Here is a 22,565-nt window from a genome sequence, read left to right as displayed (position 1 = left end):
CCGACAACCATTATTGTAATTAAATCTTTATTTATAAATTTGTCACAAAGGTCATGATTGCGTCGTCAAAGATTTTTTCTTTAAGTAATGTAACCATTTACTCGACCATTAACAGAGGCAACATATTAATTTAATGTTTGCAATTTCAACAGGCACGAGACCCTCTCCTACAATTTCTACAAGCGCCGATCCGTCTCGTGTAAGTTCATGTATGCCATTTCGTACAAGATGGGATGAGAGGGAGTGAGAGAAAGAATGAGAGAATAAGAGAAAGAGAGGATAGGAGAGGGAAATTACAAGTTCATCTATCGTTACTCTCCTAAGTCATTATCCTTATTTTCTTCTCATGCCTTCCTTTTTCTCCTTCTCCGTTACTAATTTCACAATTATCACTTCTGTGTCATCCTCCTTCATATCTTTTTTCCATTCCCATATCTTCCTATCCATGTTTCTGTTCATTTCTCATTGCAACAACTGGCCTATCAGGAAACAAAAATACAACAACATAACTTCAGTCCAAACTCAATGTAAAAATTTAAAAAGTTACCTACACCACTTTTAGTAAAATGGTTATCAAAGAAAACAAGGTAGCTCATATGCTTTGCCTAGGGCTGCTACAATGCATAAAACGGTGTCTACCATTCACTCTGAGCATAGATGGGGGAAGGTTGGACAACAACCAAGATTAAAGGATGAGGAATTATGAAGAAAAAACAAGGTGATGGCAGGCAGTTACACATTGAGGAATGGTTCACATGTAATTTATTTGAATAATAAACAAAGCTTATATTCATAAATTGGTTAGGTTAGATCAAGGGTTTTTAGCAGCAAATTGATTTAAATTTACAAATATTGGTATTTCATGCCAAAAAGAATGATTAAATGTACATACTTAGAACTAATCGGAATGAGTGTCGCCTTTGCAAGCTTGCCGCTCCATATATGACCCTTCGTAGTCTGCCTGAAGAGATTTTCTCCATCCACGTAAGTCTATGAAAGTGTGATGCAAGAATGTATCAGTATTTGCAGCTTAATCTTGATGAAAAGTAGCAGCTCAAAGAGGAAATTACCTTTATGGGGAATGGTATCACCAACTAGCATATTTAACCAATCGGGGGTGGTTGACTTGAAGTAATCGCGACAACAAAGATAGTAGGCTCCTGTAGTCAGCTCAAATTCAGATAGATCTCTTCCAATAGTTTCTTCCTCTTTCTTGTAATTTTTGTAGTATTCTGGCTCTTCTTCACCATCAAATTTGTGCCATCAAACATTGGGAGTTTGACCTTAGGAAGAGAGAAAAGTGGAGGGTAGCAGATTCAATGATGATTTCAGATGATTCTCCTTCTTCAGGGCATTTTCCGGATTGTTCAGGTGATTTTTGCAACAACTTCTCCATAAGTTCTTTCATCTCCTGGATTTGGGTGGAGAGGTGATCAATTTTCCCTTCTTGTGTATCCATTCTAGCTTCAAGAGTTTTCAAACGAGTAGAGACTTGGGCTTCCGTTGGCTGCACCATGGTGGAGAAAGGAAATAAAACGTGGCAATAGAACCAATTGGTAGGAAGGAGAAAAAAAAACAATTGCTAAACAGATGAAATAAATAAGCCACAGATTCGAGAGCAAAATGCTTATGATTCACGGATTTCAAAATAGAGAATACAAAATGGAAATTCAGAGAAGGAAACCTAATGATTCCCTTCCTGCCCAAGCTAATGATTAGCCGATCCTTCCTAACAGAAAAATATTCTCTCACGTGGACCTTATTCTTGCATTCACCACAATATATAGTGTTCTCTAAAAAAGATGCCATCACTCAAAGCATCACAGCCCTACACCTTTCGTTCTTTTCTTGCGAGAATAAACCTTCCAAGGTTTGGTAGGCTCAATGGGCTGTTCTCTATCAGTAATCATATATGGAAAGCAAGCTATAGCTCTCTGGTGACTTCTCTGGTTGGTCTATATCATCAAGTTGTCTATGCATTTCGGATCATACCAATTCCTGTAGGTCCTTTACATGCAGTAGGCTCTTTTCCCATCATCAATTGTGTACAAGCACAATAAAAATCGATTAGTACACCCGTAAGTGTTCAAACTAAAATCCGTAGCAAATCACAATCCCATGAATATCATATTTTTCGCAAGCTCATTTTTTTATGTGTGTGCTTTTATGCATGTGTATATGTCGTTTGCCCAACAATCTACTCCTAGGTTTTTAAATATTAAAGAAAGAGAGAATGATAAGAATGAAGAGGGGAGTTGCATCAAATTTCCAGTAGATTGTGTGTATAAAGCTTAAAGTGCACTACTCTCATAATTCATTATTCTTATTTTCTTCTCAAGCCTTCTTTTAATTTCTCAAATATCACTTCTCCTCCATATCTTTTCTCCATTCCCATATTTTTCTATCCTTGTTTCTGTTCATTTCTCATCGTAAGAACCAGCCTGACTGGAAACAAAAATATATACAACATAACTTCAATCCAAACTCAAATGTAAAAGTTTAAAAAGTTACCAACACTACTTTTAGAAAATGGTTATCAAAGAAAACAAGGTAGCTGTAGCTCATATCATATCATAATATGCTTTACTAAAGGTTGCTACGAATGTTTGAGTTGTATAAAGTGGTGTCTACCATTCACTCTAATCATAGATGAGGAAAGGTTGGACAACAACTCAGATTAAAGGATGAGGAACTATGAAGAAAAAAACAAGCTGATGGCGGGCAGTTGCACATTGAGGAATGGTCGACATATAATTTATTCTAATAAGAAACAAATCTTATATTCATTTAGATTAGGTTAGGTTGGGTTAAGGGATTTAAGCAGCAAATTTATTTAAATTTACAAACAAATATTTGTATTTTATGCTGAAAAGAATGATTACATGTACATACTTAGAACCAATCAGAAATAGTGTCGCCTCTGTATGCTTTCCGCTCCATACCTGGAACCAATCAGAAATAGTAGTCTGTCTGAATAGATTTTCTCCATCCTTGTAAGTCTATGACTGTGTGATATAAGATTGTATCAGTATTTGCTGCTTAATCTTGATGAAAAGCATCAGCTCAAAGAGGAACTTACCTTTATGTGGAAGGGTATCACCAACTAGCATATTTAACCAATCAGGGGTAGGGGTGGTTGACTTGAAGTAATCGCGACGACAAAGATAGTAGGCTCCTGTAGTGAGCTCAAATTCAGATAGATCTCCTCCAATAACTTCTTCCTCTTTCTTGTAATTTTTGTAGTATTCTAACTCCACTTCATCATCATCATCTATGAACACAAGGCTGGCACCACACCTGCTTACCTCCCATCCATCCCCTACAATGATGGACACATTGATTTCATCACCAGCGTCTAATATGTTCCCAAGGGGCCAATAGCTTAACCACATCACATCTTCTTCAGTTCCCGGAATGTCATAGATAAAAGGGTTATACATCCAAGTAAGGCCTTTGGTTGTATTGCTGACTTTGGTGAACAAAGCCCATTTTGTATCTTCATCCTCGTGTAACGTGTCTGAAAATCTGTATGAGGCGATTATGTTTAATCCTCGGATCCTGCATTTCTCAGGAGAAGAAGGCACACGAAAGGATAAGGATGCGGATGATAACATATACTCAGACGTTAGCAAGCTTTGAGCCTTTATGCCTTGAAGGAATGTGCTTATTGTACCATATTCATACAGCACCTGGTCAAACATATTGCAGAAATAGCAAATTATTCATATATTAATCAGTTTCTTGGTGGTAAAAAGATGTGTTTTTTTGTGCTTATTCATGCATGAGAGAAAGGTACCTGCATATGCCAATCAAATTTAAAGACATCAACATCTTTGAGGTCCACCTTAGTATCATGATATGCTTTGATCCATTTCATATGTCCCAAATCTGCTTCATCAAGATTTGCTAATGGCACCAATTTGTAAAAGCCTTGAATTTCACACAAGTTTTTACAGAAATTATATTCAAATTTCCGTAATCGGCACCGAGCTGATTGAAATGTTATTTTCTCCAGTGAATAACACCAAGATGTATACAACTCTTGTAGCGCACTTGGGAGACATAGGAGGGACTTTATATTTTGAGAACGACTCACATCAAGTACCCGAAGCATTTTAAGATTAGTGTAATTGGTCGGGGTCATTAACAGATTACTGCCAAAATTCATGTGATTGTAAAAGGATGGCGACTGTTCACTTAAAAACAAAACCTTTAACGAGTCTGGCAAGGGGACCAACAGTTGATTTTCGTACTTCTTATTCGATGCAACCTTCCCACGATGATTACACCCTCGAAAGTCCAATAGAGAAAGCTTCTTAAGACATCCAATGCTTTCACAAACATGAGTCAGACTGAGACTGAAACAGAACGAGAGAATCAAAGTCTCGAGATTAGGAAGTCGGGAAAGATGGCGGACACTGACAAGATTGATCGACCATCCAAGATTTAGGATCTTCATCGAATTAAGAACCTATTCATTCATCATACGTTAACACATAAACTGTCAGAAAGCTGGGAAGCTACGGTTGTGTTTGGTTCTAAAAAATTCTCGTACTTTTCCAGAAAAGCGAAATTTTTAAAACCGTGTTTAGTTTGATAATTTTTCTAAAAGTTTTCCGGGAAAAGAAAACTTTCCGTTTTCCAAAATTATAAAGAACTTGGAAAACCGATAATTACTGTTTTCCACACTTTTCTATTTCCAAAAGTTTTCTAAAATATAAAATACACACAAACACCCGACCGACACCCCCACACCCTCCCATACCTAAGCCCACACCCTCCCCATCCCCACATGCCCTACACACCCACCCACCCACCCCACCAACACTTACCCATACCTACCGCCATACCCACCCCATGCCGCATACCCAACCCACCCCACCTCACCCTAACCTTACTTACCCCACAGCCAACCCACCCCTAACCCTATTTAAAATAACTTATAAAGAATTTCAATAGTGTCTTGTCCAAAAACAATTTAAAATAACAAAAAGTGGAAATTGAAAACTGATAGAAAAAACACAACCAAACACAATTTCTAATTTTCTAAAACGGAAAAAGAAAACTCAAAAGTTTTAACCCAACATGTTTTCTAAATTTTCTAATAAAAACTGAAAATAAAATTTCTACTACTTTTTGAAAACTTTTCCAAGAAAATTGAAAACACTTTTCCACAACCAAATGCAACGAAAAAGGTGAAGAGACAAACATGACATCAAATTCCTACCATGGGTGGTTCAAACTTTTCCAACCCTCCATTTCTCATATCTATAGCTACCAACCTGCTACCCAATAAGCCGGAGGGTATTTTTTCCAAATGACAATGACTCCAGCACAACCATCTTAACTCTGGAAAATTCTTGTAGGACCCCTTGAGTTCCACATGTTTTAGCTTGAGAAATTTCAGTTTGTCCATTGTTGCAAGTGAAGCTGTTTTAAGGGTTGTTGGCTGCAAATTTAGCATTAAGTTAATTAATTAGTACAGAACTTATGTATGGCATAAAATGCACTGGAAATTAAAGGTAAATGCAGCAAAAATATCAAGAGTACCATACTCATTCACATCTTTGGCTTACATTTGATGTCCTCCCTTTCCTGAGCTTGTACATGTCAAGTGCTAGACCTTCAATTGTTTCTGAACCCTAATGGAGAAAGACATGAAATAACACAAGGCAAGTTAACATAGGAGTTTGGTTCACAGGAAAGTTAGTTTCATGATACACATTATTAAGAAGCATCTTATTACCTCTCCTTTTGACAACAAACGATAAGATTCATCATTTTGCAAGACTCTACTACGTGCTGCAGGATCTCTGGACTCTTGAAGGACTATGTTTCTTGCCATCTCTTGAAGCAGTTGATGCATCATCAGTTTTTTCTTTGGTGAGATGGTAAGAAGGCATCTGTTGATGAGGGTCCTGATCCCAGCTTTTGCATGCCAGTCATTCTCCATAATCTTTACCACATAACCCTCATATTCACCAACAAAGAAAAAAGCAATATGCAGAAACAACTCTTTGTTACTGGCATGTGGTAATGAGTCAAAGCTCTTTTGTAGTATACCTTGGATTTTACAATCAAGATCTCCTTTCAATGAATTCAGTGAATTCAATGCACTTCTCCAAACCTCTAGCATGCTATTTATTTTCCATGGCTGGCCAACATCGACAAATAGAGAAGAGCCTAGTACTTTAAGAGCTAGCGGGCTTCCAGCACAATACTGTGCTAAGTGAACTGCAAGCTCCTTGAAACCTTCCATAGGAAGTTTGGATCCAAATGCATGGGAACTTAAAAGCTCTAATGATTCATCATCATTCAACAATTCAAGTTCGTGCACCTTGCAACTCCAAGATATGGACCAAACCATGCATTTATATCTAGAAGCCTAGTTGTTATTATGATCCTGCTTTGTGTATGAATCGCCTTTGTTCCAAGTAAAGCATCTAATTCTTCACGTTCATCAATGTCATCAAGAATAATAATTGCCCTTTTCACTTGCAACGCATCCTCAACCTTCCTTGTACCTGCAGATACACTAGATATACTTGCAATATTATTTCCACCTAGAATGTCTGTGAGAAGTTGTTTCTGTAGCTCAAGCAAACCATGAGCCTGTTTAGAGTGCTTTCCAATCTCTTCAAGGTAACTGTTGCTTTCAAATTTTTGCTTGTTTGAGTTGTAAATGAATTTGGCCAGAGTCGTCTTGCCACTACCTCCCATGCCACAGATTGCTAGAATGTTATCACCAGATTGCTCATTTTCCAACCATGAGTTTATAGATTTAGCTCGAGTGCCCATTCCAACTAGATGAGCTGGAGTACTAAATAGTTTCAAATCTAGTTCATACTTGGTTGTACGAACAATCTCTGAAATAAAATCTATTTCAGACCTGCAACAATAGAAAAAGAAAAGAAACACATTCAGAACATGACATGTAATCTTCTTAAACACCTTAACTGCTTCAGTTATAGTGCAAGGAATTCAAATGCTCTAGCAAATTTAATATTCTTCCTGCAACCATTATCAACCTGCTAAATATGTGAACTGAGGTGTACGGATATATGCAATCTGATTGAATTATGTTTTCAATAATGTCAAGGCCAACTAGATACACCCAATACCTGTAGGGACAAATTCAAACCCCAATACCTGCTATGTTATCAGTTTTAATTTTAGCTTCACTTCTCACTCACTATTTCACATCATATACATACATAACTGATACGTGAATATGTGTATATTGTAGATTTGTAGTAAACTATTCATAAGTAAGGAGGAGAATGTCTAATACATAACCGAAAAGCTATTTATCCCATCAAGTAAACTTGCAATCTTCATTATGCAGAAAATTCAATTACCATGCCAAATGTGTCTAGAGAGAAGGTGTAAAGAAAATGAAGTATTTGTGCAAAAGTAAACCAACCCTTTAGAGAATTAGAGTTCTAAGGTAAATATGTAATACACACATTAAGCCTCTCATCATCTGGTTCTGCACTTTGAAAATTCCATGACTTGATGTTTTTAAGAAGCATACCTGAATTCTATCATTTCCTAGGCACATATTACGATTCCTTATCATATTTTACCACTCTCACTGAATTAATCAAAAAGAGTTTCCAAAGGATTAAATAGTAAGCTTGAATAGAGTGTTGGCACAGGCCCTTGAAAACACACACACAACACACACTCTCACGTAGTTACAACAAATAGAATATGCAGAAGCTTCACTATTCTGATGGAAAAAAGGTGAAAATACAAAAGGAAAATAACACCTATTTGTAAGTAAAAAAACAAACATGCACATGCTAATCTCGTATCTCCTATAAACTTGGTCAACCTGACCATTTTCTGTTGTGCATCTTCTAGAACATGGGTATAATCCCTTTATTTCAGCATGACTCAATCAAACACTCCTGGATCATGAACTAGATCCGACCCATGACCCGTTGAACCAACCGATTAACCCAACATAGAGAAAGCATACCCGGAAACAACCATGCTAGTCAAATCAGCAACCTCTGTAAGAGCAGCCTTCCATCGGTTGACATTAAACTCGGTCCATTTTGACCCATCTGCTCTTTTGCCTACATTAATCGCGAAACTTTTTCTTTAGTTCCTGACATCTGAGGGATCGACATGGTAAAACACCGGTAAAACAAAATGATTAAAGCTCCGCCTTTGCACAAGGATCAACAGCAGCTCGTCAAGGCACCATCTGGAATTCGCATACTTCTCTGATAATACAACTATCGAAGCCCTAGATTCTTTGATTGCTCTATCGATTTCTGGCTTCAGTTCTTGACCTCTGTCGATATTATCATTATCCCTAAAAGTGCGAACTCCTGCTCGTTCTAAAGCTGCGTACAGATGATCTGTAAATGAATTACGGGTATCTTCACCTCTAAAGCTTAAAAAAACGTCATGACAGCTGGTATGATTTAGCAGAGAAGCAGCAGATGAATCAGACGCCATTGAAGGATGAGAGGTTGTTAAAAAGAAGGGAATTATAATGGCATCAAAGTCAACGTCTCTGTTGGATTAGAGGTGTTCGGTGACTTTGGGTTGTTGTTATGGTTCGATTAAGTGCGCGTTTGTTTCAAATTAGTCAAAGGGTTAAATTACACGGGTGGTCACTATGGTTTAGTGTATTCTACGTGTATTTGATCCCTATCAATTTTTGTAAGGTCTATCCTTTATTGTTTTACGTTCGGTCCATATTCTAAAAAGATTGATTTGCCCTTACAGATTTCTTTTATATATATTTTTAAAATATTCAATTAGCTTAAAGAATATTAATTAAATGTGAAAAAAGTATTAATTAAATATTAAAATCTGATGGGTCCCACCACCCCATTACTACTTTACCCATCCCACCCCTCATCCTCTTCTTCTCCGGTAAAGAACTTCGTTTTCTTCGACGAACCACCCATAATTATGTTTAATATTCCTCCGACTAAAACGCCGTCTTCCTACTTGCTTATGTCCTTGGTGTTTCTAGCAAGATCAATAACCAAGCTCATAATTACTAATCAATTTTGTGAAAGAAAAAAAAAAACACACACACACAACCAAAACCAATATCTTAAGAAACTAAATTCAAAACAACAAAATCTAATGAAATAGAAATCACAAAACATCACATAGAATCTGATGAAACATAAATTACAACCCAATTGATGAATTCAATGTTCTAGATTTCAAACCTTATGTCATCAAATCCAAAAAAAATCGCAGAAAAACATTTTCGGCATTTTGTAACACGCGGTCTTAGGTACACATTTAAATTCAAGTCAAATTCCATATTTTACTCTTGGACTCGGCGAGTTGGGGTCTCAACTCGTCGAGTAGGACCGACTCCGGATCAGAGGAATTAGTGACCTACTCGGCGAGTAAGAGTCGTCTGAGTGAAACCCTAAATTGGAGGGTTTGCACCCTATTTAAACTATCTTATGAGGCTTCCACCCCAGCCTCCATCACCTCCAGAGCATTACACCCGAAACCCTAATCCTCCATAAGTGAACTTGAGCTTTCTTGGTTATTTTGAGTGTTTCTTGGTGTGTTTTGAAGCTAGAGCAAGAAGTGGAAGATATAACACCCAAGGGGGGAAGGGATAGATCCGGGATCAACAACATTTTCTCCTCACTTTCTGGTAATCAAGCTTCATACTTGACTTGTAGTTTATTAGATCTCCTTGTGGTCATTTCTATGGAGTTTTGGGCCCAAGTAGCTTGATCTTTGGGACTTGGACGTCCCAAGTCAGTATATCTTCAGATCTGAAACCTTGGAGGGTCCTCATGGCATAAAGGTGCCATCTTTATGGCCATGAGAACCCCATGTATGAAATAAACCCCCATTTTTGGCCCTTTGAGCATAAAAATCCCATGCATGTACGTAAAGTTCATGACTTTACGTGTTATATCGACTTAAGGAGCCTAGATCTACCTATTGGATGAGAGTTGTACATCAGAAACCGAGTTTTGGACATGGACATTAGTCAACTCGGCGAGTCGTTCTTGGGGCTCGGCGAGTCGGGGGTTTAGGTTTCCAACCTTCTATGATTCGAGGGAATCCAGTTTAGTCTAGAAGAGATTTAGATGAGTCCAGAGGAAGGACTCGACGAAATGGACATAACTATGGACCTGGAAGCCATGGGACTTGGTGAGTGTATGAACGCCCTTGACGAGTCCAAGGCCATCTCCCAATCCATGAAGATGGACTCAACGAGTTGTTCATACAACTCAGTGAGTCACAGACTAGACATGATCATATGACGAAGATAAACTCAACGAGTTCAAGGAGGAACTCGGCGAGTGAGTTGAATATTGTCCCGATGATATGATTGAAGGAGAACTCGTCGAGTTCTTACTAGACTCGACGAGTTGAGTAGGGTTAAGAGATAGATGAAGGGGCAAGGACTCGGCGAGTTGAAGGGCCAACTCGGCGAGTCGAGTCAACTTTAGGATTTTGACTTTGGCCAAGGGTAAAATACTCATTTTGCCCTAAGATCAGTATCAGTTTTTGACAAAGTGTCTTTATGGAATTTATAGTCAGAGAGTTGCCGGAGTAGCAAACAGAGACTCCTCACCGAGAGTTGCAGCAGTCGGTCACACGAGGTGAGTTTTCCTCCAGTAGGAATTAGTCTAAGGCACCAAGGCCGGCCTATTTAAGTATTAGAGTATGTCGGGGTTAGCCCGATGCAGTTTGTATGTTTCTGGACTTCGGTCCGATGCTGGGGCACTCCCGAGAAGTAGTTATGTATGCTTGATGTCTTTGTGATTCATGCATGTTTATGTGTTATGTGTCATATGTTCCGAACTCTGGTCTGATGTCAGGCAAGCCCGATGCAGTATATGTAACTATGTTATATGCAATGTATTCCGGGGTAAGCCCGATGTTAGTCATTATGCCATGTATTATTCGGGGTAAGCCCGAAGTATGCTAGTTTATGTGTTATATGTTCCGGACTCTGGTCCGATGCCGGGGAAAGCCCGATGCAGTTTACGTGATCATGTTATGTGTTTATGATATATATATATATATATATATATATATATATATATATATATATATATATATATGTTATGTTAAGTATGTGTCGGGGTAAGCCCAATGTCGGGGTGAGCCCGATGCTCGATGCGGTTGGATACCAGGGTGAGCCCGATGCCGGACAGGAGTCCGATGTCGGGTAAGCCGATACCGGGATTCGTCCCGATGTAGTTGGGAAGAGTCTCAGAGTTATGTTATTTTCTTTTATTCTTTGTATGTATGTAGTAGTTTGGGGGAGCTCACTAGGCTTCGTGCTTACAGTTTCAGTTTTGGTTTCAGGTACTTCAGCTAGTAAAGGGAAGGGCTTGAGTTGATGGCATGGCACACACACACCACAGTTGATTAGCCTGGGAGTTTACTCTGATATTTGTTATGAAACCGTATATGTTATCAGATTTTATGAGTTTTCAAGATACATGTTTTATGGTTTACACTGTCACACCCCAAAACCTGAACGGCGGAAACGTTCTGGGGCGGAGGACCAGTATCACAACAAAGCATAATAGTAAACAAGCAAAAACATCATCCATTGCATTAATAATATAATTTAATACAACTGTGTTTTGTATAGTTATAAAACACCAAAAATATAATCAAAATAAGAGATGAGTCTTGAATGTGCTCCATCTTCTCAAAACCTGGCATCGGTACCTGTCTACTGATAACCTGAGAATACAAGTTATTTTGAAAGACTTGATCAGCTTTAAAGTTGGTGAGTTCATAAGAATTTTAGTGTCATTGTTTGTATGAAAAATGTTTGTAAGTGTTTGATGTATAAGTTTGTAAAAGTCTGTAGTAAATGTTTGTATCTCCTAGAAAATCCTATATTTTCTACTAAAATGTAGCCTTCGACCCAAGGCATCAAATGTTCTGTATGTTTGTTTCTTGTAAAAGTGTGTATTTTTCCCAAGTGTGACTATTATTAACAAAATATGGTTTTTACATTACCGTTTATGTGAGAAGATCACAATGTGAATGCAACGGGAAAATAATAAAGTACTGTAGTGTTGTATTATAGTAACTACTGCTGTACAAACTACCTTAAGCCAATTGTTAATTAAGGTATAATGTGATATAATTGTAACCATACTTGATCGACTTGGTAAAACACGACGCTTGAAGACGTCGAAATGGTATGACATTCATTACCCGGAGACTTGCAGGTCCCACTATAGCTAGCAGCAAGGTGTAGGACGGTCAGTCTCGTATAGATCTATACACAAATTCACACTCTCCCTCTAGGAGACTATGGTTACAAAACGAGCCACATCAATGATGCCATGCCCCAAAGTAGTGACTCACATTTATGTTATAGTATTAACGTATATGTATTGTATGTACTAGTGTAATGTATGTTCTCTCTGTCTAATATGTAGTATGTTCTCTTTGTTTCTCATCATAGTAATTTTGTTATGTTTCTCATAATAGTATGTATTGAATCATGTATGAGTTGACTCTTTGTATGTTTCAGTGTACTAGAAATAGTGAGTCTTGACTTCCTAAACTATACCTATTATAGTTTACTAGTAGAGTTGTTTGTAAAAATGAACATGTTTGTACATCTTTGCTACCCAAAGGTATTGAACTGAGATAAAAGCTTTTATGTGTATACATATATACATAATATATATAACTAAGGATCAAACGACACTCGGACAAAAAACAGGTTATTCTAAGTCCACAACCAAACAAGGAACATGAAGTAAAGTGAGTTATTAGTCCTAAGTCTTTCAAACCTTACTTATATAACTATATGTGCATTAGACATGGTTTTGACAATATAAGAGTTTTAAAAGAGTTACAAGAAAGTTTTATCCTATCACAATAAGTTTGGTAAAGAGTTTAATATGTAAAAGAGTTTGATAAACATTTGGAGTAGTTTGTTTGATAAAACATTCAAAAGTATAGTAAATCCATTTGTTTGATAGTTATTAATCACATGTGATTGATATAATAACTATAATGTTTCAACTTGTATCCCCCCCACATAAAAGCATTTAAAATCATTTAAAAGGTAGATTAAGGGGTATGAACTCATCTGTAGTGAGTGGTACGAATGAAAGATCGGTTTGCAGGATGCTAAGTGCCAAGTGACGATTTGAGCACAATGGATCCTAAATAGCATATAATGACACATTTATGTATCTAATTAGTTTTTTACAACATCTAATCATGAAATGGAACAACCGTATGGACTAGGAAACACTTGTAATGAAGTGTTACACCACATAGGGTTGCATATAACGGATGTAAGGCCTCACATTGGAGTTTACGGCCCAAATGGTAAAACCCACATGAGTTTACGGCCCAATCAGTTTATAGTCGTAAACTCATGGTATCTTGTACCATTTTGTGTGTTTAGGTCTAATGGTCTTCCTTGAAGTGTTCTAGACTCAAGTCCATGGCTTAGGAAGGAGTAGTGGCACCATTGCACTACTAATTAGGGTTTACGGGCCAAGGAGATTGCCTTGGTCGTAAACACCTTTTGTTCTTGATGAAAACTGTTTTCAAGTCCTTAATCCAATAACCTAACCAGGTAACAAGTGTAAGAGGTAGGTACTTAAATTTTGAAGGCAAAAGGAGGGTGTTTTTGACCCAAAACACCTAAGTGTTCTTGATGTTCTTGATGTTCTTGATGAAATGAAGAACACTTGAAGATCTACCCAAAAGAAGAGATTTCATGGATGAAATCATGCACATTCACTAGATATTGAAGGATATCAACATGGAAATGGAAGGATTACTTACTAGATTGAAGATCAAGATGAAAGATCTTATGATACTTGAGAGAGAATCGGATTCTAGCCTTGAAAAGATGTAGAATGAGGAAGAAATGGAGGAATATCATGTATATAGCATGAGTTTATGGCCACCATGTGTTTACGGCCATAAACTCACATGGTGTGGCCGTAAACTCCACAAGATGAAGTTTAAAGCTTGATTGTTAGGTTATAACCTCAATAGACACTTCCTATCACTCATTGCTTTGGTGTACTAGGCTCAGAATGCTCAAATAGACTCTAAACAATGCTAAAAGTTATCAGAAACAAGTCTGACTTTGATTGAAGTGAATGGTTTGTACAAGATAGAAATTTCGGGTTGTCACATACACTATGGCAATGATATTCATGTTTGATAAATGATTTTGAAAACTAAATTTTTGGCTTGTATTTTTGGGATGTTTAACATTTAATTTCGTTAATAGATGAGAGAGAAGAAAATGAGGGGAGTGGAGAGAAGCTGAACCAGATGAACCCTAACTGCCTCTCGAACCAGATTAACCTAATCTACGGAATCCACCATTACCAGACCATTTGGCTTTCAGATCTCATCCTCTTTTCTTTCTCCTAATGCAACAACGCTCCAACCACCGAACCATAGACACCTCTGGTTACTTTCTTCTCTCATTTTCTTTTTCTTTCTCCAAATTGATGATGACGGTGAAGGGTTTTTGGATCTGGTGATGGTGGACAAGGACTGAAGCAGTGATGGTGATGGATGGTCTTTCACTAGTTGACAGTAATAAGCAGATAGAAATTTTTCTACAACATTGTCATTGGACATGACGATCCAGGGTTTTTATTTCATGATGGTGACTTTATGAATGGTCGCCAGTCTGGGGGTTTAAGGGCGTTCGATGTTCCGATAATGGTGGATCCCTTCATGCATGTTTCGCCTATCATATATGAGCAAGAAAGAGAGAGGTAATAAAAATGGAGGAAGGAGATGCAACTCGATGTTAAAGATGAATGGTAGATAAAGGATGAAATGCAAGTCACCACGGGGAAGAAGGAGGCAGGAGTGAGGCAGACAACAGTGAAGAAGGGTAAGTGTTGTGATATGTCTCCGGCTTAAATCCGTCCATTTGTGTGAAACATCCCAAAAATATGGTCCAAAAATTTTGTTTTTCAAATCATATTTTAAAACATAAATCATTCAATGTCATAGATAAAATCGTGGATCATGTATCATAAAACATCATAGTATCTTATCACAAGTCAAATCTCATACAAAAAACATCAGAGTAAACTCCCATGCTAATACTGTGGCGTGTGCCATGCGATCATCCCGATCCCTTCCTTTCGCTAGTGGAAGTTCCTAAAACCAAAACTGAAAACTGTAAGCACGAAGCTTAGTGAGCTCCCCCAAACCACCACATACCATACACATAAAACATGCAACTAGGAGATACGGGCCCCACCCACATTTATGGAGATACAAGCCCCTCCCACACTCCGCTAACTAGGAGATACGGGCCCCGCCCACACTCCGCTACCTCTAAGATACGGGCCCCGCCCACACTCAGCTACTTCGAAATATGGGCCCCGCCCACACTTGGCTGCTATGAGATATGGGCCCCGCCCACACTCAGTTACTAGGCAGACATACAAGTATCACACAGACAACACGTATAATTTAAATCTATCATTCAGACATATATCATAATCAAACTCAGCTACTAGGAGATATGGGCCCCACCCACACTCAACTACTAATCATTACATGCTGTGGTACGGCCTTGGTGCCTTAGACTCGTTCCTACTGAAGGGAAAACTCACCTGTATGACTGTCGGCTGAAAACCTGAGTGAGGAATCCCTGTCAGCTGCTTCGATAATTCTCTAGCTATAAATTCCATAATGACACTTAGTAAGAAACTAATAACTATTCTTAGGGTAAAATTACCATTTTACCCCTGATCAAAGTCAAAATCTTGGTCAAAGTCAACCTGCTAGGTTGACCAAACTCGTCGAGTCATCCTTGTGACTCGCCGAGTCCTAGAATTCAGAACCCTAGAATCGTGACCCAACTCGTCGATTTCCCAAGGTACTTGTCATCGCGATTTGTTGAACTGACTCGTCGAGTCATCCTCAGACTCGCCGAGTCGTGGCATAAACAAAAAAGGGACAAGATCCTTCTACTTGGTGAGTTCCTTAATCAACTCACAGAGTCCTATGAACATCATCGGGGTTTCTTCATCGGACTCGCCGAGTTCCCTTATGAACTCGTCGAGTCCCTTGCAGATCTAACCTAGTTAACTGGTTTAACACTTCTACAGCTCCAAAATATAGATCTAGGTTGTTTCCAATGTCCATTTCTATAAATTTGGAGACTTGATGGCTTTGTACACCTCAAATGAACCCAAACTTAAGTTATAGCAATCTACCTTCATGAACATGGTCATGGCTTGGATAAAAACGTTTTCAAGACCCTTTTTATGGCTCAAGAGGCTCTAAATTACAGAAAAGGAGAGTTTCTTTGCATATAAACCATGAGAACAAGTTTTCCTAATCTAAAGGGTCAAAAAGACCCATGAATCATCCTACAAAGAGATCTAAGCTATAGTTCATCAAGCTAAGAGCTTTTTACCTCAGAAAGCTGCCCAAGATGGTTATACTTCTAGATCTTGTTCTTCTTCCACATCCTTGCAAGCTCCAACCTCTTCTGAATAACTCCAAAGGCACAAAACACACTCAAAAAAACTCAAGGATGAGGCTCACAATCGTATTAGGGTTTCTAGAGGACAAGGAGGCTGATAAGGGAGGCCCAAATGGAGATTAAGAGTTTTAAATAGGATGCAAAACCCCGAAAATAGGGTTTCCTCCTGGCAGACCTACCCGTCGAGTCCATGCTTGGACTCGCCGAGTAGACCTTTTAAATTCCGTGTCTAATCTGGCATATACTCGACGAGTTAGGGCTACCAACTCGTCGAGGATCTCGAAAATAAATACTTGATAAATTAAGAAATTACGTACCAGGAACGGGGCATTACAACTTCCCCTACTTGTCTTAGACTTCGTCCTCAAAGTCTGCTGTGTCTGAAAACAACTCTGGGTAGTGCTCCCTCATTTCCTCTTCGGGCTCCCACGTCCACTCCGAACCTTTGCGGTGCTGCCACTGAACCTTCACTAACTCGACCCGCTTGTTCCTTAGCTCCTGTATCTTGCGATCTAAGATCTCCACTGGTCTCTCTATGTAATTCAGGTTGTCATCAACATGAATATCCTCCATGGGTATCACTGCTTAATCATCCACCAAGCACTTCCGCAGCTGAGAAACGTGGAACGTGTTGTGGATCTGGCTGAGCTCTGCTGGGAGGTCTAACCAGTAAGCAACCCGACCTACCCAGGCCAAAACCCTAAACAAACCAATGAACTTGTGGCCCAACTTACCCCATTTCCGAAACCTGATAATAGCCTTCTAGGGTGACACTTTTAGCAGGACCATGTCGCCCACCTGAAACTCCAAATCCGAGCGCCGCTTATCGGCGTAGCTTTTCTGTCTACTCTGCGCAATCTGGAGCCTGCTCTAGACCTGCTGAATCTGCTCTATGGTCTTGAGTACTACCTATGTACTCCTCATGACCCTCTGACCGACCTCGCCCCAGCAGATTGGGGTCCTACACTTCCTCCCGTAAAGCATCTCGAAGGGAGGTCGGTCAATATTGGAGTGGTAGTTTTGTTATACAAAAATTCCGCTAACGGAAGGTACGTATCCCAACTGCCACCGAAATCTAGAATGCATGCTTGAAGAATGTCCTTGAGAGTATGAATCTTCCTCTCGCTCTGCCCGTCCGTCTGGTGGTGGAAAGTGGTGCTGAAGTGGAGACGAGTACCCATCTCATCGTGAAACCGCTTCCAAAACCTGGAAGTAAAACGAACATATCGGTCTGACACCACTGAGACAGGCACCCCTTGGCGCTCCACTACCTCTCGGACATAAATCTCGGCCAGCTTCTCAGCTGTGATTCTCTCCTGGATCGGTATGAAGTGCGTGCTCTTGGTCAACCGATCCATGATGACCCATATTGAATTGACCCCACGTGCGGTCCTGGGAAGCTCGGTGATAAAATCCATAGTAATATCCTCCTACTTCCACACGAGGATATCCAATGGCTTCATCTTTCCATGCAACATTTGGTGCTCCACCTTGACCTTCCTGCAAGTCAGGCATCTTTCTACATACCAGGCTACATCCTGTTTCATACAGGGCCACCAGTAGTCTGGGCGAAGATCTCTGTAATCTTCGTCGCTCCCGGATGGATGGATAACCTGGACTTATGAGCCTCATCCATCAATACCTGTCGTACTCCACCCCAGTACGACACCCAGACTCTCCCATGCAGGGTCAACAACCCCCTGCTGTCGTAATCGAAGAAGGCCACCTGGCCTGTAATCCTCTCGCACTTCCGACGCTCCTCCTTGAGGCCCTCGACCTACGCCCCTCGAATTTGTTCCAACAGTGGAGTAATCATTGTCATCCTCAGACAGATATCTCAGACCGGTGCCGTTGTCGCCTTGCGGCTCAGGGCGCCGGCTACCACGTTGGCCTTGCCCGGGTGGTAAAGGATCTCACAATCGTAGTCCTTCACCAAGTCTAACCACCGATGCTGCCTCATGTTTAGACTCGAATGGTCCATTACGTACCTCAAACTCTTGTGCTCCGTGTAAATGGTACACCGGACCCCGTAGAGGTAATGCCGCCAAATCGTGAGGGCGAACACCACAGCCTCCAACTCCAAGTCATGCGCCGGGTAGTTAGCCTCGTGAGGCTTCAACTATCTTGAGGCATAAGCTATCACATGACCTCGTTGCATCAACACTACCTCCATACTTATGATCGAAGCATCACAATAGACTAAAAATTCATCTACTCCCTGTGGCAGGGTGAGAATCGGCATCTCACACCATCGCTTCCTAAGCGTCTCAAAGGCTGACTGTTGCTCAGGGCCTTAGTGAAAAACCACCGACTTCTTGGTCAGTCGGGTTAACGGAACTGCTATCTAGGAGAAATCTTGGATAAATCTCCTATAATACCCTGCTAAAACCAGGAAGCTCTGAATCTCAGTTGGAGACCTAGGAGTCTCCCACTGCATCACGACCTCCATCTTGGCCGGGTCAACCAAAATACCCTTCTGGTTGACAAGGTACCCAAGGAAGTATACCCCGCATAACCAAAAGTCACACTTGGAGAACTTCGCATAAAGTCTCTCCCTCAGTTTCTCTAGTACCTCTCTCAGGTTCTCCTCATGCTACTCTTGAGTCTTGGAGTAAACCAATATGTCATCAATGAACACTATCACAAATCGATCCAACATCGGTCTGCACATGTGGTTCATGAGGTCCATGAACGCGGCTAGAGTATTGGTGACCCAAACGACATCACCACAAACTCATAATGACCATAGCAGGTCCTAAAAGCGGTCTTCTGCACATCATCATCCTTGACTCGCATCTGGTGATATCCCGACCATAGATCAATCTTGGAGAACCAAGATGCTCCCTGAAGCTGGTCAAACAAATCATCTATCCTCTGGAGTAGGTAACAGTTCTTTACCGTTACCTTGTTCAGCTCCCGGTAGTCTATGCACATACGGTGTGATTTGTCCTTCTTCTTCACAAACAGGATCGGGGCTCCCCATGGAGAACTGCTCGGCCTAATAAAACCCTTGTCTAGAATCTCCTATGGCTGCATAGACAACTCCTACATCTCGGGAGGAGCCAACCGATATGGTGCCTTGGCTATTGGAGCCGCACCAGGGACTAGGTCAATCTAGAACTCCACCTGTCTCTTCGGAGGTATCCCAAGAAAATCCTCTGGGAATACATCCGGGTAATCTTGCACCACCGGTACATCATCAACCATCGCCTTACCCTTATCCAGGGTATCCATGACATAGGCGATGTATCCTGCACAACCTTGTTGGAAGTAGCACCTCGCTCTCGCCACCGAACAGAGAAATGGTCCGTGTTGTGGCCTCTCGCCCTGGATCACTAACTCTCTCCCACTAGGAGTCTGAACCCTCACTAGCTACAACTCATAATCGATTACTGCCCCATTGGGGCACAACCAATCCATACCCACTATGACTTTATTCCCTCGCAGGGGAATAGGAACCAAATCAACTGAGAACTGCTCATCAAATAACCGTAGTGTACATCCCCTGTGAATCCTTGTAACTCTGACAGTCCTATGATATGCTATCTCCACATAAAGTGGGCAATCCAACTCCCCTGAATCTATACTAAATCGCTTGCTAAGTGTGAGCGACATAAACGATCGGGTAGCCCCCGAGTCAAATAATACCATAGTTGATATACCGTTCACTAAGAACGATCCTAAAAATAAACACAAAAACATGAGCAATAATCGGAAATAAATAAGAGATAATGGAGAAGATACATACCCATAACCACATCAGGAGTTGCATGTGCCTCCTCTACTGTCAATTGGAAGGCTATGCTCTTCGCCACTGGCGTCTCAGCCTGGCCCTGACAGCCGTCTGTAATCCTCAATGTAGCAGGGGCGGGTGCCATCATCTTCCCTGCCGCTTCCAAACTCAGACATTGGGACCTCTTATGGCCCCTCTTATTGTATTGGAAGCTAATCAGATCAGATAATTCGATTTATTGGTAGTAGAAGCAGCAGTACAATCTCTGCTCACATGTCCTGTTCGGCCACACTTGAAGCAACCCGAACTCCCCGTCCTGCACGTCCCCTCGTGTGACCTGCCATACATGCCGCAACGGCCTCGGCCCTGCTGGCCCTTCCCTCGGGAATCTGTCTTGGCTTCTTGCCCGATCCGTCAATGCCAGATATCGACCCTGGCTTCCTCTTCTTCTTCATCTCCAAATCAATCTCCCTCTCACGAGCCCTCGCAATCATATCTTCCAAGGTCTTGCAGCTAGAGTGTCTCACGAACTGGCGGATATCACTCCGCAACATCTCATGATATTGGGCCTTTTTCATATCCTCGTCCACCACGTACTGCAGAACAAGAAGGGCCCTCTCCCTGGACGTGGCGGTAGACCTGGCAATCCGTGTCTGCGTGTTGTGTATTCGTGTCAGACATGAATTTGGTAAACACGAACACGACACGAATTATAAAACGTGTGACACATGACACGACACGAATAAACACGTTTTTTAGCCGTGTTACATGAAAACACAAAAAACACGAATATACACGTTTTTAATGGGGTTTTTTAAGCTAGGGCTACAAACAATTTATTGACTTTTACAAAATTGGTCCCTAATATATTATAAATACAAAATTTAACCCTAAAGTATATATGTGTATATACGTGTTTGTACGTGTCACCTGTCAACACAAATTTTTATCTTGTCTTATACGTGTCTAAACAGGTAAATTCGTGTTTGAATTGTGTAAGACACGAAACATGAATTTAAAATACATGTTAGACACGAATAAACACGAAACACGAATTTCTAAAACACATACATGTAAAACTCGTATCGTGTTCATGTTGTATTAATCATGTCGTGTATCAACTTGCCAGGTCTACTTGGCGGTGATCTCTGCCATAGTCTCAATAATCTGCTCAAGATCCTGGAACTCCCTTGCTAGCTGTTGTACCTCGATCACAGGTGCAAACTCGGCCCTGAACCTGGTCGTGAAATCACTCCAGGTCATCGTATCCAACACTGTATCATCACCAATAGCTCTCCCAACCTCCTCCCACTAGTCACGTGCCCTATCCTTTAGAAGACAGGACGCAAGCCTAACCTTGTCCCCCTCGGGACACCTGCTGGTGTGTAAAGCATTGGTGACATCCTCCAATCATCTAGTACTTGCAATGGGGTCCCTATCCCTATGGTAGTCGGGAGCTCCACATGCTCTGAACTCACGGAAAGTGAGTGTGCGCGACCCCATCATGACCGCTATCTCAGTACGGAATGTGTTAAACTTCTCTTCCATAAGCTCCATAATACCATCCTTGATCGTATTGAAGATCACAGGAGTCTGCTCAAGTATGCAACGCGTAATCTCCAAGGAAATGAACTCCCTGGTTTGCTCATCCAACTACTCGGCTCTAGAGCCCGAGCCTGATCCCTCACCTGAACTGCCAACTACTGGCCTAGGACGTAAAACCACCATTCTGAAAAAAAACACATTATAATGAATATCATAATACTATTAAAACTCATGGGATGAAAACACTACAAGTTCCGTGGCTTTATCTCAGCCTTCCTTGATTCGAGTACGGATCCTCTGCTTTCAGTAGTACGAGCCCATACTACCTTCCACATATATCCGTACTTTCCACAAGAACTGCTTCGACTTCACCAAGTTCTTTCTACTATTACTGCTTCACACGCTACTCTCTTCCTAGGCTTTCCCTAGGGAAGTCACCATCCTACTCTCTGCCATCAACTACATAAGAAGTTCTTGCTATCTTCCCCTAACTAGCTCGCAAATACCATTACATATCACTCAGACTAGATAATTCTTCGAATGAGATATCCTACCCTACAACAGTTAGAATCAAACAAGAGCTGCGAAATAGAGCTAGACCTAACCTTCTAAAATTATTGTGTCCTCGCAATATGTAACGTAACTCATTCGTTTACTAGTTAGTGAAAAACAACTAGAACTCATAAAAGCTCAAAGCAAGGAACATTCAAGCATTGAGTATACATAATCAAGCATACACTACTCAGTTATCATATCGTCTAATCTGTACTAGCATGCAGTTCATAAAGCCGATACACATATAAC

General features: G+C 40.5%; 2 protein-coding genes and 1 long non-coding RNA gene across 3 annotated transcripts; 1 reads left to right on the top strand and 2 right to left on the bottom strand.

The window, feature by feature from the left end:
• Nucleotides 1-2,793: 2,793 nt before the first annotated feature.
• Nucleotides 2,794-8,103, bottom strand: LOC111882266 (disease resistance protein RPV1). The gene is made up of 7 exons (XM_042896612.2): nt 7,985-8,103; nt 5,747-6,889; nt 5,577-5,642; nt 5,228-5,449; nt 3,797-4,471; nt 3,080-3,689; nt 2,794-3,005 (listed from the first exon to the last, which is right to left on the bottom strand). The coding sequence occupies exons 2-7, from the start codon at nt 6,365-6,367 to the stop codon at nt 2,953-2,955; spliced, it is 2,247 nt and encodes a 748-aa protein (XP_042752546.1). The 5' UTR covers nt 6,368-6,889; nt 7,985-8,103; the 3' UTR covers nt 2,794-2,952.
• Nucleotides 7,677-7,983, top strand: LOC128127481 (uncharacterized). Its single transcript, XR_008225275.1, has 2 exons — nt 7,677-7,778; nt 7,867-7,983. It is a non-coding gene; the product is annotated as an uncharacterized LOC128127481 (long non-coding RNA).
• Nucleotides 8,104-8,109: 6 nt separating the features above from the next.
• Nucleotides 8,110-8,472, bottom strand: LOC122194452 (disease resistance protein RPV1). Its single transcript, XM_042896747.1, has one exon. The coding sequence runs from the start codon at nt 8,470-8,472 to the stop codon at nt 8,110-8,112; it is 363 nt and encodes a 120-aa protein (XP_042752681.1).
• Between the last annotated feature and the right edge of the window lie 14,093 nt (nt 8,473-22,565).

The sequence above is a fragment of the Lactuca sativa genome, chromosome 7 (assembly GCF_002870075.4).
Source record: "Lactuca sativa cultivar Salinas chromosome 7, Lsat_Salinas_v11, whole genome shotgun sequence".
Classification (NCBI taxonomy): domain Eukaryota; kingdom Viridiplantae; phylum Streptophyta; class Magnoliopsida; order Asterales; family Asteraceae; genus Lactuca; species Lactuca sativa.
Note: the sequence above shows the minus strand (reverse complement) of the source record. Positions and strands in the feature narration are given on the sequence as shown.